The sequence below is a fragment of the Salmo salar genome, chromosome 13, assembly GCF_965601325.2.
Source record: "Salmo salar chromosome 13, fSalSal1, whole genome shotgun sequence".
NCBI classification, from domain to species: domain Eukaryota; kingdom Metazoa; phylum Chordata; class Actinopteri; order Salmoniformes; family Salmonidae; genus Salmo; species Salmo salar.
The window spans coordinates 45,448,493-45,465,316 of record NC_138303.1 but is presented as its reverse complement, the minus strand read 5'-3'; the positions used below and the strand labels follow the sequence as shown (position 1 = coordinate 45,465,316).

General features: G+C 42.1%; 1 protein-coding gene across 3 annotated transcripts in view; it reads left to right on the top strand.

The window, feature by feature from the left end:
- The first annotated feature begins 875 nt into the window (after positions 1-875).
- The window catches only part of LOC106567013 (adenylate cyclase type 6), an 80,774-nt gene continuing 64,825 nt past the window's right edge, over positions 876-16,824 (top strand). The window contains exons 1-3 of one of the 3 annotated variants that reach the window (XM_014135782.3): positions 876-1,101; positions 8,647-8,783; positions 9,146-10,091. In XM_014135782.3, the coding sequence (XP_013991257.2) occupies positions 9,150-10,091 (942 nt within the window). In that variant the 5' untranslated portion in view covers positions 876-1,101; positions 8,647-8,783; positions 9,146-9,149. Of the gene's footprint in view, positions 1,102-8,643; positions 8,784-9,145; positions 10,092-16,824 lie in introns of all 3 variants that reach the window. The other 2 variants (XM_014135781.3, XM_014135780.3) reach the window with 2 other exon arrangements.

Sequence of the window (16,824 nt, the reverse complement as noted above, 5' to 3'; positions counted from 1 at the left end):
TTTAATAGAATGTGCAGACACAACATTAGCTTTTGATTGGATCATATTGATCAGATCATTAAAAAACATGTTGGCGCAAAGTATAAACGAGGCTTTGTAGGCCTAACTAACTTTTACTGACTTTTTTAGTAATTTAGTAGTTCAATCTCCATCACATTCTTCATTGCTTGTCCCACTCAAAATAGCACTCATATTTGTGCAGTGGTGTAAAGTACTCAAGTAAAAATACTTGAAAGTACTACTTAAGTCATTTTTGGGGGTATCTGTACTTTACTTTACTATTTATATTTTTGAAAACGTGTACTTTTACCTCACTACATTCCTAAAGAAAATGATGTACATTTTACTCCATACATTTTCCCTGACACCCAAAAGTACTCGTTACATTTGGAATGTTTTTCAGGACAGGAAATGTTCTAATTCACACACTTATCAAGAGAACATCCCTGGTCATCCCTACTGCCTCTGATCTAGTGGACTCACCAAACACATGTTTGTAAATGATGTCTGAGTGTTGGAGCATGCCCCTGGCTATCTGTAAAAAAATCTATAAAAAATGTACAAAAATAAACTATGCTTGGTTTGCTTAATATGAGGTATTTGAAATTATTTATACCTTTACTTACTTTTGATAGGCCTACTTAAGTATATTTTAGAAAGTACATGTACTTTTGATACTTAAGTATATTTAAGTAGTATTTTACTGGGTGACTTTCACTTTTATTTTCTATTATGGTATCTTTGATTTTTCCCAAGTATGACAATTGAGTACTTTTTTCACCACTGTATTTGTGTTGCCATTTGTTGTCCTATTATTAGTTCATGAGAAGTACTTCCCTACACACACATTCACACTGGAGCTACCTCTAGGGGGCTTACTGAGTTCATGAGAATGTATGAGGGTGAGAGAGCGTTGAGAAGAGCAAAGCGCGAACGAGAGATTTGTACATTTGGAGCCGTTCCCTTCGATTGTCGCCTACGGACGTCGATTGATAAACGTTTTCATCTGAAACGAGAAGACAGCGAAGCATGTCTACCAACGCAGAGGGAGAAAAGTAGTCCATATTGCGCGCTATTCGTACAAGGGTGTCAGTCAATGTGGTAAGTACAAGCCCTCCCGCTGTCCTAGGTTTCTGGCCAACTGTTTTTGTAGGCTACAACAACGCTACAATAGTAGCAAGTCGACTAGTATCAGTGTAGTTATAGAAAACACTAGTGCTACAAAATGTCAACAGAACATCCGAGGTTACAATGTTGAGAGTCGGCCTCTTAAGGCAAAGTGTTGCAGTAGCCTGTAGCCAAGTCTCAAGGTGGCATGTTATGTTATGCAGGTATTTGCACTGTATTGTTTTACATGGCACTATCGACCATGTAGCTAGTAACAAGCCTATAGGCTATGTGTAAGCTTCATATATTTGTTGAGGCCTTTACTAAATAAGGATACATTCTAGGTGCATTTACAAGAAGGGACTTACCGAGAAGGACCCGGTTTAGGACATGTATCATGTTCTCTCACCATAAAAATATGCTTGAAGGTGCATCAGGGTATCATGACTTTGCCAATACTGTAGGCCAGGGATCATTAACTAGATTTTCTGGAGTGGATGGTCGGGGGTCCGGAACATAATTATAAATAATTTGTAGACTGCAAATTGACCTCAAGAAGCACAGGTGTATTTGGTTAAAACATCATCATTTCGAACCTTGTTTACACTTGTATACGATCAGGTGTCTCTCTATAATGCGTGGGAATAATTGGGAACAGATTTTCCTAAATTAAAATGACTTGGAGCTTATATATATATATATATATGTGTTATTTTACTCAGGCCGCCAGTTGGGGAACCCTGCTATACTACTTGTCTAGAGTTTATCTGAGAAGTTGGTAGAGAGATTTTAAGTGATGACCGTTACTCCTGACCTAAATTCTGGCGTCGAATGGTAAGGCTATAGGGTCTTAAATGGATAACAAACGTCAGTGCAAGGAAACAGACACCCCGTTATATAGGCCTAAGCAATGTTTGAGAAGTATAGGATACTTGCCGTAACTGCAACGAAATGTCAGCAGTCTGGCAGGGTAAAGGCTGGTTAACATAGGCTACACATACAAACGGTGCGTCCGATGGAATCAGTGTGTTCGGCTGGCCTTCTTGCAACCAAATAGGCTATATGCAGATAGTTGATTGCATGTCACATATTATAGAGGCCTATTTATCGCAAACATCCTGAGAATGATGTGGTCTTTAGTCCTGCATATAGATAATATACATTCAAACTCAATATATAACCTATATATATATTCATTTACAACGTTGACAACTGTTTTCCCGGTTTATCCAGAGTCAGTAAGAATAGAAATACGTATTTTTTTTATTTTATTTTTTATGATATCTCGAGCGGATGCTGCTGTAAATGCATGCATGCGCTGTTCTGTTTGTGTTACATAACCGCTGCTGTGTGCTCGTGCTGTGTGTCTGACCGGCGGTGCATGCACCAGAGGTGAATACATGCTTGATTACCAGTCTGACCTAGAGGAGCATTGAATAATCTATTAGTGCATAGATCAGATGCTTTTATCTGCGAAACAAGACCTATATATGTCATTTGCATATCGTGCTATTTGCTGTTTTAATATTTGTATTTAAAATAGAATATCCGACGTTCCAATCATCTACTCAATGTTAATATGTGTCCTTAAACCTGCTTTGACGTTAACGGAGAGATATTGTGGTATGGTTATGGGGGAAAGGAAAAATAAAAGAGAAACCACTTATTATAGGTGGAATTTTAGTAATGATAAAATAAGTAAAGGTAGGCTACATATTTTGGAAATTACATTATTAAAGAATACACAGAATACAACCTAGGCTAGTGTATGTCAGACAGAAGACTATGTTGTGTATTGGCAGAATGGCAGTACAGATTTTAACTAACTGTATTTGAAATAACAAACCACAGAACAGGATTCTCTGTTTGCCAGCCCCTCAGTTAGTTCCAAAGGTTTATTTTCTGAAGCAACTTCTATCAATAGCTACTGCTCTTGATTAGAAATAAGGCATGCCAGGCATGTACTGTAGAATTGAATATATTCAAATATAATATAATAGATTCTTTGTATATTTTGATAAATGTACATTTGTTTTCTCTCTCCCCTCCCTCCTCCCCCCCCCCGCCCCCCCCCCCCACACACACACCGGGGTTTGACATTAACTTTTTTGCCAAGTCACTTGTCCCCCAAAAAAAGGTATGTAACACTATGGGCCAAAAAGGTGACTTAAAAGTGTGTCATATGATGCAAGGAACCACTTTACAAAAAAAAATAAAAAATTATTATGATTATAAGGCCTATTACCATACAGAGAATCAGACAAAAAATGCAGGCTACTCTCTGCCTATTGACTTCTTTGCATATTCAAGCCTGTCTAAAAATACAACACTGTCCCTTTAAGGCTGTCCTGGAGCATGGTTGGCTACCCTTCATAGGCTATAAAAAGTAGCAAAATTACAACCAAATACTTTTTGTATTTATAAAATAATTTCCTCATTCAAGGAATCAGAGAACAATTGGCTAAAGTAGCCTACTTCAAAGCAAGATAAATAACTAAGACATGTTTATCTATAACCTTGTTAAGCTAAAATATTCAGGTTAGGCTATTCTAAGAATATATTTAAAGTTGGCAGAATGACATGATCTATGTTGTATAGAGGGGAGTCCCAGCTGTCTGACAGCTTCAGATTTATTTCCCAGTTTCCAATATTGGTCACTGAGAGACGGTTTACCGGAAGCACCCTTTCATCAGCTGTGGGTCACAATTTGCGCTTAAGCTGGTGGAAAGTTTTTAGGAAATTTGATATGACAATTACATTTAATACATGACAATAGTTAACTACTGAGATACAGTGCCTTCAGAAAGTATTCACACCCCTTGACTTTTTCCACATTTTGTTGTGTTACAGCCTGAATTTAAAATGGATTCAATTGAGAGACTGCCACTAGCCTACACACACTGGCCTACACACATGATTTTTGAATGACTACTTCATCTCTTTACCCAACACATACAATTATCTGTATGGTCAGATTCAACCAAAAAGACCAGGGAGGTTTTCCAATGCCTCACAAAGAAAGTATTCCATTACTCCAGCCAACGCTTGGCATTGAGCATGGTGATCTTAGGCTTGTGTGCGGCTGCTCGGCCATGGAAACCCATTTCATGAAGCTCCCAACGAACAGTTCTTGTGCTGACGTTGCTTTCAGAGGTAGTTTGGAAGTCGGTAGTGAGTGTTGCAACTGAGGACAGACAATTTTTACGCACTTCAGCACTTGGCAGTCTTGTTCTGTGAGCTTGTGTGGCCTACCACTTTGCTGCTGAGCCATTGTCGCTCCTAGATGTTTCTAATTCACAATAAAAGCACTTAAAGTTGACCGGGGCAGCTCTAGCAGTGCAGAAATTTGACGAACTAACTTGTTGGAAAGGTGGCATCCTATCATTGTACCATGTTGAAAGTCACTGAGCTCTTCTGTAAGGCCATTCTACCGCAATTTTTGTATTTTTTTTTTTTTTAACCAGGCTAGTCAGTTAAGAACAAATTCATATTTGCAATGACGGTCTACTGGGGAACAGTGGGTTAACTGCCTTGTTCAGGGGCAGAAAGACAGATTTGTACCTTTTCAGCTCGGGGATTCGATCCAGCATCCATTCGGTTACTGGCCCAACGTTCTAACCACTAGGCTACCTGCCGCCCCACCCTTATGGAGATTACATGGCTGTGTGCTCGATTTTATACACCTGTCAGCAACTTGTGTGGCTGAAATAGCCAAATCCACTAATTTCAAGGGGTGTCCACATACTTTTGTATGTATTGTATATATTAATTTTGTCTGACAATTTTTTTTTTGTTGCCCTGGACAAGTGCTGCTTGTCGAGGCACACGCATGCAGAAACACTGCACCTCTATTATTTTTCATCCATGTTGTTGTTCTACAGATTCTCCCTGGCTGAGAGATTTAGTCTTCATTAAGTTTAGAGGTTATATACCTATGTCCTTGATGTGTGCTGAATGCAGCCGGAAGCCAGCCTAGGCCGTTGTCAGAAGTAGCGCACTATATAGGGAATAGGGTGTCATTTGGGATACAAGCAGTGAGTCATCAGGGCTAATGGGGGAGAGGAAACATGCACAATTTAATCTGGATTGGAGGGCTCTTCATCTCTATGTGCGTGCGGCATGTGTGTGTGTTTCATCTGTGATGGCTGCTGACTGCTAACTGCCCACTCATAGGAGCTTTGTTGTCTAATAGGGCAAACCCAACTCTGCCCTGATGTTATGGGGAGATTGATATAATGTAACTAGCTAGCTAACTTCTCTCTCTCTCTGTGTCTCTCTCTGTGTCTCTGTCTCTGTAAGTCTATGGGACTAGTAGAGTTGGAGGAGAATGGTTTATTTAAAGTTAGTTGGAGGCATTATACCAGCAGCAGCTGGTGAGAGTTGAATTACATTATACAAATGTACAATTGTCTGGGTTTTCCAGTTGTTGTTATCGACCTAAACAAGGCGTGATATAAGTGTTCACGTAATCCATAAAGCAGTATAACTGTATAGGCCAATTGTATTTGGAATGGAAGGAACCATATTGAAATCCAGAAATATACATACAGTACATCTGTATCAGGTGTCCAATCAAAACGCATCTTTTGACCAAATGGTCAAATAGTAGATCATCCTCTATGAAAACCAATTACCTCATGTCTCTATCGTAATACGTTCAAAAGTTATTGGAGGTTTTTTTACCCTTGTAGGGTGGCCAGAATTTGGGTGACTAAATCAATGGAGGCCAGAGAAAAAAAAGTGTTAAAAAACGTGGAGCATCGCGTCAGCTAGGCTGAATTCTGTGAAAAATGAAGGCTACTGGCTACCAGACGGGCTCACTTTCCCTTTGAACTCGTCACCTTTTTTCGATTTTGAGACATGACGTAGTACGTTTCAAATTTCCTGTTATTTTTCAACAGTTTCTCACAAAAACAAGTGTCTCTGTGAAATGTCAATGGCGCACTGAGCGTATACCAAGCTTTCATTACAAATCAAATCAAAGTTTATTGGTCACATACACAGATTTGCATATGTTCTTACAGGTGCAGAGAGATGCTTGTGTTTTTAACTCCAACAGTGCAGTAATACCTTAGCAATACAAAACAATACACGCATCATCCAAAAAGTAAAAAGAAAGAAAATAAGAAATATCAGAACAAATCCAATTTTCAAAAGTGTGTATACTTGTAGTTATATAGGATGAGCCATGACTAGAATACAGTTTATACATATAAAGTGGGTAAAACAGTATAAACATGATTAAAGTGACCACTCTATGGTGCAGGGTAGAGTACCAGGTGGTATCCGGCTAGTGACAGTGTTTGAGGTTTAGGTACTGGGCGGAGGCCGGCTAGTGGTGACTGTTTAACAGTCTGATGGCCTGGAGATAGAAGCTGTTTATCAGTCTCTCGGTCCCAGCTTTGCTGCAGCTGTACTGTCTCTAAGGTGGCTGGGGGTCCTTTGATCTTCTTGGCCTTCCTGTGACACAGGGTGCTGTAGATGTCCTGGAGGGCAGGCAGTGTGCCCTTGATGATGCGGTTGGCTGACCGCCCTCTGGAGAGTCCTGTTGTTACGGACGGTGCAATTGCCGTACCAGGCGGTGATACAGCCCCACAGAATGCTCTCAATAATGCATCTGTACAAGTTTGTGAGGGTCTTAGGGGCCAAGATGAATTTCTTCAGCCTCCTGAGGTTGAAGAGGCGCTGTTGCGCCTTCTTTATCACACTGTCTGTGTGAAGGGACCATTTCAGGTAGTCAGTGATGTGCACGCTGAGGAACTTCAAGCTTTTGACCCTCTCCACTCCGGCCCCGTCGATGTGGTTGGGGGTGTGCTCTCTCTACTGTCTTCTGTAGTCCACATTGAGGGAGAGCTTATTTTCCTGGCACCACTCTGCCAAGGCACTCACCTCCTCTCTGTAGGCTGTCTCATCGTTGTTGGTAATCAGGCCTACCTCTGTTGTGTCGTCAGTAACTTGATGATTGAGTTGGAGACGTGCGTGTCCACGCAGTCATGGCTGAACAGGGAGTATAAGAGGGGGCTGAGCACGCACCCTTGTGGTGCCCCGTGTTGAGGACCAGCGTGGGGAGGTGTTTTTGCCTACCGTCACCACTTGGGGTCGGCCAGTCAGGATGTCAATGACCCAGTTGCACAGAGAGGGATTCAGACCCAGGGCCCTGAGCTTCGTGATGAGCTTGGAAGGCACTATGGTGTTGAAGGCTGAGCTGTAGTTGAGCATTCTCACATAGCTATTCCTGTTGTCCAGGCAAACTGTAATGGGTCTAGGGTGTCAGGTAAAATGGAGGTGATATGGTCCTTAGCTAGCCTCTCACAGCACTTCATGATTATAGAAATGAGTGCTACAGGACAATATTAATTTAGTTCGGTTACCTTCGCTTTCTTGGGTACAGGAACAATGGTGGTCTTCTTGAAGCAAGTGGGGACAACAGATTGGGATAGTGAGAGATTTAATATGTCCGTAAACACTCTGCGCATGCTCTGAGGATGCGGCTTGGGATGCCTTCTGGGCCAGCAGCCTTGGGAGGGTTAACACGCTTAAATGTCTTACTCAAGTCGGCCTTTTATATTTAATTCTCGCCATGCTTGAGCTTTTTTTGAGATCTTTGAAGACGACGACCACAGAATGTGAAATCCTCAAAGGTTGTTCAGAGAAACCTGCACCACTAAGTCAACAGAGCTCGGTGCTTTTTATCGGACCTATTAGGTTACGAAGTCTGACTTTTGTGATAAAATTGTTAATTATGTGTTAGAGAAAGACCCCACTGAACGATTCAGAACAGGAATAATCATGTTTGTCTTGGTAAAATGTATTTTATAACATAAGGAAGTAAAATTTCATCACCAAAGCGCGTTTTCACCAACTCTGGGCAGAGTGGGAGGACACCCTAATCTGTATACAAAATTGTGCACTGAAAAGTGTAAGACGTCAATGATAGGGCAGTCACACTTGAGTATTAGTAAAGAAAACAACATGAGGACATTTGAAGGCCTTCTCTCTGGGTGAAACTGCCAAAGCGTAGGGTTGGGGATTGGGGGAGGAATAGAAAAGGGTGGTGGTGACAAAGAAGAGAATGCAGGACTATACATGTACTTTGACAATTTAGCTCATCTGTTGTTGATTAGAACAAACACACTGCCACATTTTGAGTTAGAGTTTTGTATTGTCTGGCTGCACACGCTATCCTCACATTTAGGCTACAGTCAACAACTGAACAACATACAACTGAAAACCCTTTTGTAATAAGTAACTCTCATACCTGTGTTGTAATTGCACTAACAACATGGATTACCATGTTACATTGTACTTTAGTAAATGCATTTTAACTGCATAGTAATGGAGGTTGTGTTTCAGGAAATCATGTTAGACACTGTGATTGGTTGTTTGACAGAGGTGGGCGGCTCCAAGGCAGACATACACACCTCCTGAATCCTATTTTTCCCTGACCAGTCTGACTCTGAGCCCGCTGTGTTGTGATGGGACCTGTGACCTAAATGTGATAAATGAGTGGTGTTTGACACTGTAATTCTTTGACAGTAGTGGGCCACTCCAAGGCAGACACACTCCTCCTATGTGTCCTTGTCCAGTCCTTGTGTGATCTGATCTGGGACCAGTGGGATAAATGAGTGGCCTGGCTGAGGGTCGCAGCGTTGGCACACACCACAAAGCCTACACAGGTGAGGGGACCGGACTCTCAGACCTCGCATGAACCTTTTTACTTTATAAGAAGCATAGGAGGACTTATGCTCTTTTACGGAGTCAAGTAAATCAAGTGATTTTACAGAAGCTGTACTATGGATGTGTATGAAGATGCTAGGAATGAACTGAATGATAAACAGTTGAGCCCTGTGTTTGTTTCTACTTTATCATTTGATCCATTGTCAACCATATTGAAACCATGATAAAAAAAACAGTGTTATTTCATGTCCGTCCCTAACTGTGTGTTATTGTAGTCCTGCTAACCCCCGTATGTCTCTGACTGTGTACTGAGGTCTCTTGGTCTAATCCCTGTCTATCTGTCCCTGCTATCTCCCCCCAGTAGGATGTCGTGGGTCCGAGGCTTCTTCGTAGCCAAAGTGGACGAACGAAAGACCGCGTGGGGGGAGCGCAATGGCAGAAAGTCCAACAAGCGGAAGAACGGTTGCTCAGGGTCATCTCTCTGCAAGCCCCGCTGCATGAGCTGCCTGCGGGACGCTGAGGACCTGGACCCCACCCCTCCCACCCCCCAGCACTACCACCGTGGAGGAGGGGGGTCCGGCCCCAGCGGAGGGGGTAACTTTGGGATGCGCTGTGGCTGGCAGGAGGACCACTATGGGAAACGGACCGGGGCAGCGGGAGACCTGGGTTTGAAGGCCGTGGATCTGGGGTTCGACGACGGAGACCTGACGGGGAGGAAAGGTCCAGGGGGGGAGGATTTGGGGGAAGGAACAGGGGAGGACGGAGGAGCATGCAAAGCCTTCACAGCCGCGGAGTGCTGGATGCGCGTCGTACGAGTGTTCCAGTCCAAGAAATTCACGTCGGCGAAACTGGAACGTCTGTACCAGCGCTACTTCTTCAGGCTCAACCAGAGCTCTCTGACTATGCTGATGGGTGTCCTTGTCATAGTCTGCGGCGTCATGCTAGCCTTCCACTGTGTCCACGCTCCACCTGACGTAGCCTACGCCTCGGTGCTCTCCGTGGCCATGGCCCTCTTCCTGTCCATGATGGTGGTGTGTAACAGGAACGGCTTCCACCAGGACTACATGTGGATCGTCAGCTACTTGGTGATCGGGGTGCTGCTGGTGGTCCAGGTGTTCGGGGTGTTGATGGTTGCCCCCCGAAGCGCCTCCGAGGGGATCTGGTGGTCCGTGTTCTTTATATACATAATCTATACGCTGTTGCCAGTGAGGATGAGAGCTGCAGTGCTGAGTGGAGGGGTACTGTCTACCATACACCTCATCACCGCATGGCAACTCAACCAGGATGATGTTTTCCTATGGAAACAGGTAGGGCTCTACAGTCAACATGATATGATCCCATACAACTTTATTGGAAACGGGTAGGATTATATAATCAACACTTTTTAATACAATGCAATTAATCTTATTCAGCTGGTGGCCATCTTGATACACAGTCTAACTTTATTATGAGTCATGGGGGAATTCACTTGCCATTTGCACACACGCAGTAATGTAGTAAAGTGTTGACGTTATATGGCTTTACACTCTATTCAGCAAGTTTTGTTGAGCAGTATCTGTATGGTTTTGATGACAATAATCATCTTTGCCTGTGCATTGGTTGAAATTGTGCATTGCTTTATTGAGAATAGCTTGAAGACCGGAGGTGTATACTACGACTCAAGCTAGACCTACTGAGGGTTTTCTAGAGCTATCCAGCATCAGTAAGCTTCACATTCCTGCTCAGGCATCAACTGTATTATGACTGTGGATATTGCTTGTCCGCCTGCTGCTAACTCTAGCAAGCTTGTAACTGCGCGTGCATGTCGCACATGGCTAGTCGAACGCCGAACTCTTCATTGAGAAACATCAATCCATGGGCGAGTCAGTGACACATTTTCATTTGTGCCGAAATCAGAATTAAACTTGTCTTGCAAATTCAGCAGGCTATGGTGTGAAATAGGCTTTTAGAAGTGCCATCTTTTATTTTATTGCTTATCGTTAATGCCGACTTTGGTGTGCTCATCAATGCACAAACACCTTTTCCCCCCACTCCTATCACTAGAATAATTGTATTAAGTTATATAAAAGTTTTACTGTGCTTGAAGTTTCAATTGCATTCTGTCATTACTGAATGTGTAATGTGATAGGTATTTTAATAACTACTATTTTCTAACACACAAAAAAAACATTTGATTGATAAAATATTTAGTCAGTTTTATTTAAATGAAGGGGATGATGGCGCAATCTTTGCGATAGGGACGGAATCTGATTTCATTGGTCCTCAACTCGCGACTCAGACTCTTCATTCAGGATAAATGGAGTTCTGAAGGATTCGGTGCCATAGAAATTTACCTGGCTAAAAGGTGAGCCATTTTTCGTGGTACCAGTTATCCCGCGTTAAACTCAGTTGACCAAAATTACCTTGCTAACTCCACAAACCAGGTATGTAGAATAGAGCTCGGCTCATGTATCTGACACTGTGGTAACTATATGTCAAAAAATATATATACAATGGCAAGAAAAAGTATGTGAACTCTTTGGAAATACCTAGATTTCTGCATAAATTGGTCATACAATTTGATCTGATCTTCATCTAAGTCACAACAGTAGACAAACATAGTCTGCTTAAACTAATAACGCACAAACAATTATACGTTTTCATGTCTTTATTGAACACACCGTGTAAACATTCATAGTGCAGGGTGGGAAAAGTATGTGAACCCTTGGATTTAATAACTGGTTGACCCTCCTTTGGAAGCAATAACCTCAACCAAATGTTTTCTGTAGTTGTGAATCAGACCTGCACAACAGTCAGGAGGAATTTTGGACCATTCCTCTTTACAAAACTGTTTCAGGAATATTCATGGGATGTCTGGTGTGAACTGCTGTCTTGAGGTCATGCCACAGCATCGCAATCAGGTTGAGGTCAGGACCCTGACTGGGCCACTCCAGAAGGTGTATTTTCTTCTGTTGAAGCCATTCTGTTGTTGTTTTACTTCTGTGTTTTGGGTCGTTGTCCTGTTGCATCACCCAACTTCTGTTGAGCTTCAATTGGCGGACAGGTAGCCTAACATTCTCCTGCAAAATGTCTTGGTAAACTTGGGAATTCATTTTTCTGTCGATGACAAGCTGTCCAGGCCCTGAGGCAGCAAAGCAGCCCCAAACCATGACGCTCCCTCCACCATACTTTACAGTTGGGATGAGGTTTTGATGTTGGTGTGCTGTGCCTTTTTTTCTCCACACATGGTGTTGTGTGTTCCTTCCAAACAACTCAACTTTAGTTTCATTTATCCACAGAATATTTTTCCAGTAGCGCAGAACATCCAGGTGCACTTTTGCAAACTTCAGACGTGCAGCAATGTTTTTTCTGGACAGCAGTGGCTTCTTCCGTGGTGTCCTCCCATGAACACCATTCTTGTTTAGTGTTTTACGTATCATAGACTCGTCAACAGAGACGTTAGCGTGTTCCAGAGATTTCTGTAAGTCTTTAGCTGACACTCTAGGATTCTTCTTAACCTCATTAAGCATTCTGCACTGTGCTCTTGCAGTCATCTTTGCAGGACGACCACTCCTAGGGAGAGTAGCAACAGTGCTGAACTTTCTCCATTTATAGACACTTTGTCTTACCGTGGACTGATGAACATCAAGGCTTTCAGAGATACTTTTGTAACCCTTTCCAGCTTTATGCAAGGCATGGTGTTCGAGGCATGGTGCACATCAGGCAGTGCTTCTTGGGAATAGCAAACTCAAAGTTTGTGAGTTAAAAAAAAAATGTATAGGTCAGGGCAGCTCTAACCAACGTCTCAAATCTCATCTCATTGATTGGACTCCATGTTAGCTGACTCCTGACTCCAATTAACCCAGAGGTTCACATACTTCTTCCAACCTACACTGTGAATGCTTACATGATGTATTCAATATAGACAAGAAAAATACAATAATTTGTGTGTTTATTAGTTTACACTTGTCTATTGTTGTGACTTAGATGAAGATCAGATCAAATTTGATGACCAATTTATGCATATATCCATGTCATTCCAAAAGCTCCGCATACTTTTTCTTGCCACTGTACGTTTTAACTTAAGAAAAAACAATGCATGACCATTCATGGAGTCTTGCTCAATCCAAATTCTTGCTAGATCGAGTGTAGCTAAACTTCAATGAACGTTTCAGGGAACACACTTTTGGCATGAGAAGAAAGATACAAAATCACTCCACCTCTTCCTTCTTAGCCAGGGCCCCCTATTTATCATTTTACAATCAGGCCCCACTACCCACGACTATCCATGACCTGAAGCAACCTACTTTTTCTTCCCTCTGCATTCATATAATATAGGATAAACTGTGTACGGACTCCATATTTCACACACACTCCTTTCACTATTCTCCCATGGTGTGGTGTCAAAGGTGCCTCACTAAAAGTAGATGGGACTGTGAAGTGTTGGCCGCCTTAAAATGTTATTTTTAATGAAGCTGTGTGTGCGTGCGTGTGTTTTCAGCTTCAGGGCGACGATTAGAAGCTCCTTTTGGAGTTTGTAGAAGGTCATTTGGGTTGAATGAGCCTGTTTAGCTGTGTTTTGCAGGAATATCATGATAATATAATACAGTAGCATTCATATTCAAGCCTCAATTCACTGAGACAAGGATGCCATTGTGGTTTTGTGTAAGGGGTGGGGAAAATTTTGCGGATGGGGGCGTTGGGGAGGATTCTGATAGTCCAACGGACTTGACAAAGGAACATCCATTGCTTGAAAATAGATTTATGCATTATTTTGTCATTATGAATGATTATTGCATATAAACTGCCTATAAACGTTATTACATAGTTTGCTAAACTTTACTTACTAATGTTGATAAATACATGAACAAGTCTTGTCAAATTGTTGACATTACTTTATAAACAGTTCATAAGCAAACACTTCAGATAAAGAGTTCTTGACAAATTGCCAGTAGCAGTAGATTCTGCTGTACACAGAGTCTATCAAAACATATCGATTTATAGTTATGATACTATTTGGTATGACAAGTTATTGACATGTCCATTTGATCAGTACCATTTAAAATCAGATGTAGCCTGAGCCCCAAATGCTACCCTATTCCCTATTTAGTGCACTACTGCACTAAATAGGGAATAGGGTGCAATTTGGTATGCAGTGTAGTATGATACAGATGTGGGATCCTAATTTGATCACTCTTTTGTTGCTGAGAATGTTCCTGGAAAGCAGGAAGTTCAAACTGGTATTGTATTTGAGTTTTAAAAAGGCTTCTGAAGTTAGTCATTTCTACTTTGAAATGACAGACTCAATTTGCCCTAATGAAAAATGTATTAACCCATACAAAATTGTACATTTAATTATAATCCACATAATGATTGACATTTCCTGTTGCTGCAGGATTCTTTTTCTGCTGTAGTAAATTGGCTCAAATTTAAGACCTTACATCTGTAGATACAACCACTCTGAATGGGACCGTATTGACATGGTACAGTTTACTACTGGTTCAGTGGTCTGGTGCTTTGCTTGTCCACTCCCCACTCCTTCCCTAGACAGACACTGAATCCCAGACCCTTTAGCATTCAACTCAATTATTTATATGTACAGTAGTTGACCGATAGGGGGTGCTATGTTGAAGCCACCATGCTTCCATGTTGGCACTTCGCCACCATGCTTCCATGTTGGCACTTCGCCACCTTGTTGGCACTCCGCAACCATTGCTAAAAATATATTTTCAAAGCTATAGAAATGTATTTATTAATGTCTACATAATGTTTTGGTGACGTTTATTCTATTACAGACACTTTAATGCATACTTTTAAATTATATTATGTGAGATAAACAGTAACATTCAAAAACATTTTCCTTAAAGTATAATTTTTTTGATGACTAATGTTACTGTCCCCACTACAACAAAAAAAGACCTGTGATTTTGTCTTTGAAGCGCTGTAGAATTCCATTCATTCCTATGGAGGACTGCTTTTACTGGGGAGTGCCAAAATGTCTGACCGGTTCTCAATGGCCAATAAATAGCATCAGCAATCTAGTGTTTTATATACAGTGCCTTCAGAAAGTATTCATACCCCTTGACTTTTTCCATATTTTATTGTTACAGCCTGAATTCAAAATTGATTAAATATGTTTTTTTTCTCACCCATCTACACACAGTACCCCATATTGATGACCTGGAAATGTGTTTTTAGAAGGGGAAAAAAATGACACTCCAAATTGAGCTCAGGTTGCAACCATTTTCCTATCATTCTCCCTGAGATGTCACTACAACTTGATTGGAGTCCACCTGTGGCCAATTCAATTGTCTGGACATTATTTAGAAAGATACACACCTGTCTATATAAGGTCCCACAGTTGACCGTGCATGTCAGAGCAGAAACTATACCATGAAGTCCAAGGAACTGTTCGTAGATCTCCAAGATTGTGATGAGGAATATATCTGGGGAAGGGTATAAAACAATTTCAAGTGTGTTGAACTTTTCCAAGAGCACAGTGGTCTCCATCATTGGAAAATTGAAAAAATATGGAACTACCCAGACTCTGCCTAGAGCTGGCCGTCCGACCAAACTAAGCAACCGGGCAAGAAGGACCTTGGTCAGGGAGGTGACCAATGACCACTCTGACAGAACTACAGAGTTCCTTGGCTGAGATGGAAGAACCTGCCAGAAGGGCAACAGTCTCTACAACACTTCACCAATCTGGGCTTTATGGGATAGTGGCCAGACAGAAGCCACTCCTGAAAAAAAGGCACATGACAGCACACTTTGAGTTTGCAAAAAGGCAGGTAAAAGACGGAGAGCATAAAGTAAAAGATTCTGTGGTTTGGAGAGACAAAACTCTTTGGCCTGAATGCAAAGCGCGATGTCTGGAGAACCAGGCACAACTTATCACCCGTCTAACACCATCCCTACCGTGAAGCATGGTGGTGGCAGCATCATGCTGTGGGGATGCTTTTCAGCAGGAAGGTAAGGATAGAGATAAGGATAGAGAGAACTTTGAATTCTTGTTGAGAACCTGCTTCAGAGTGCAAACAACTTTAGACTGGGGCGAAGATTTATGTTTCAACAGGACAATGACCCCAAGCATACAGCCAAAGCAGTGCTGGAATGGCTTCAGGACAAGAATGAGAAAGTCCTTGAGTGGCCCAGCCAAAGCCCAGACTTGAATCCCATTGAAAATATGTGGAAAGACTTGAAGATTGCTGTTCACCGCCACTCCCCATCTAACTTAACAAAGCTTGAGAAAATCTGCAAGGAAGAATGGGAGAAAATCCCCAAATCCAGATGTGCAATGCTGATAGACATACCCAAGCTGACTCAAAGCTGTAATCGCTGCCAAATGGGCTTCTGCAAAGTATTGACTCAGAAGTGTGAATACTTATGTAAATGAGGTATTTCATTTTCAATTAATTTCAATTAGTTTTCACTTTATCATTATGGGGTATAGTGTGTAGATGGGTAAGAAAAACAATATTGCAGACACCTATCCAATCCTGTCAGATCTCCACGTGCCTATGGGGGTAGGGGCTGGGGGTCGATTTGGGATCCAGGGAGTGTGTGTCTGTGGGCTCAGTGGTTGGCTGTGTGAGGCTCGCTGCCTGGTGGGTTTTGGCAGAGCAGGGTGGCCAGCAAGCCTGCTCTGGTGATCATGGCCTCCTGATAGACTGTGAACTGGCCTGGGGCTGTAGGGACTGGACTGGCCATGCATGGGTGTTAATAGGACTGGGGGGAATGTTCTGGCAGGGACAGTGTGCCTGTGTCCTTGTATAGGGTGCCATTTGGTGCGCAGGGACAGGGTTTCTCTCCCTTTCTCTATCCCATCCATGGGAATAAGTTCCAGTCCCATGAGCAATCAATGACAGGGACATGAGCTCTAGTGGTGGGAGGGAGGACACTGCTGTAGTGCTCCTTCCTCTAGTTCTCTGACATTCTTGAGTTACATAAAGTAAATAATATCTAAAAGGTTTTATGTGACTTTATTAAAATTGAAAAAAATGAGCGTGATGATGATGATTGTACGTACTCCCTTTGATTCAGTGGTGAATGATAGTAGTT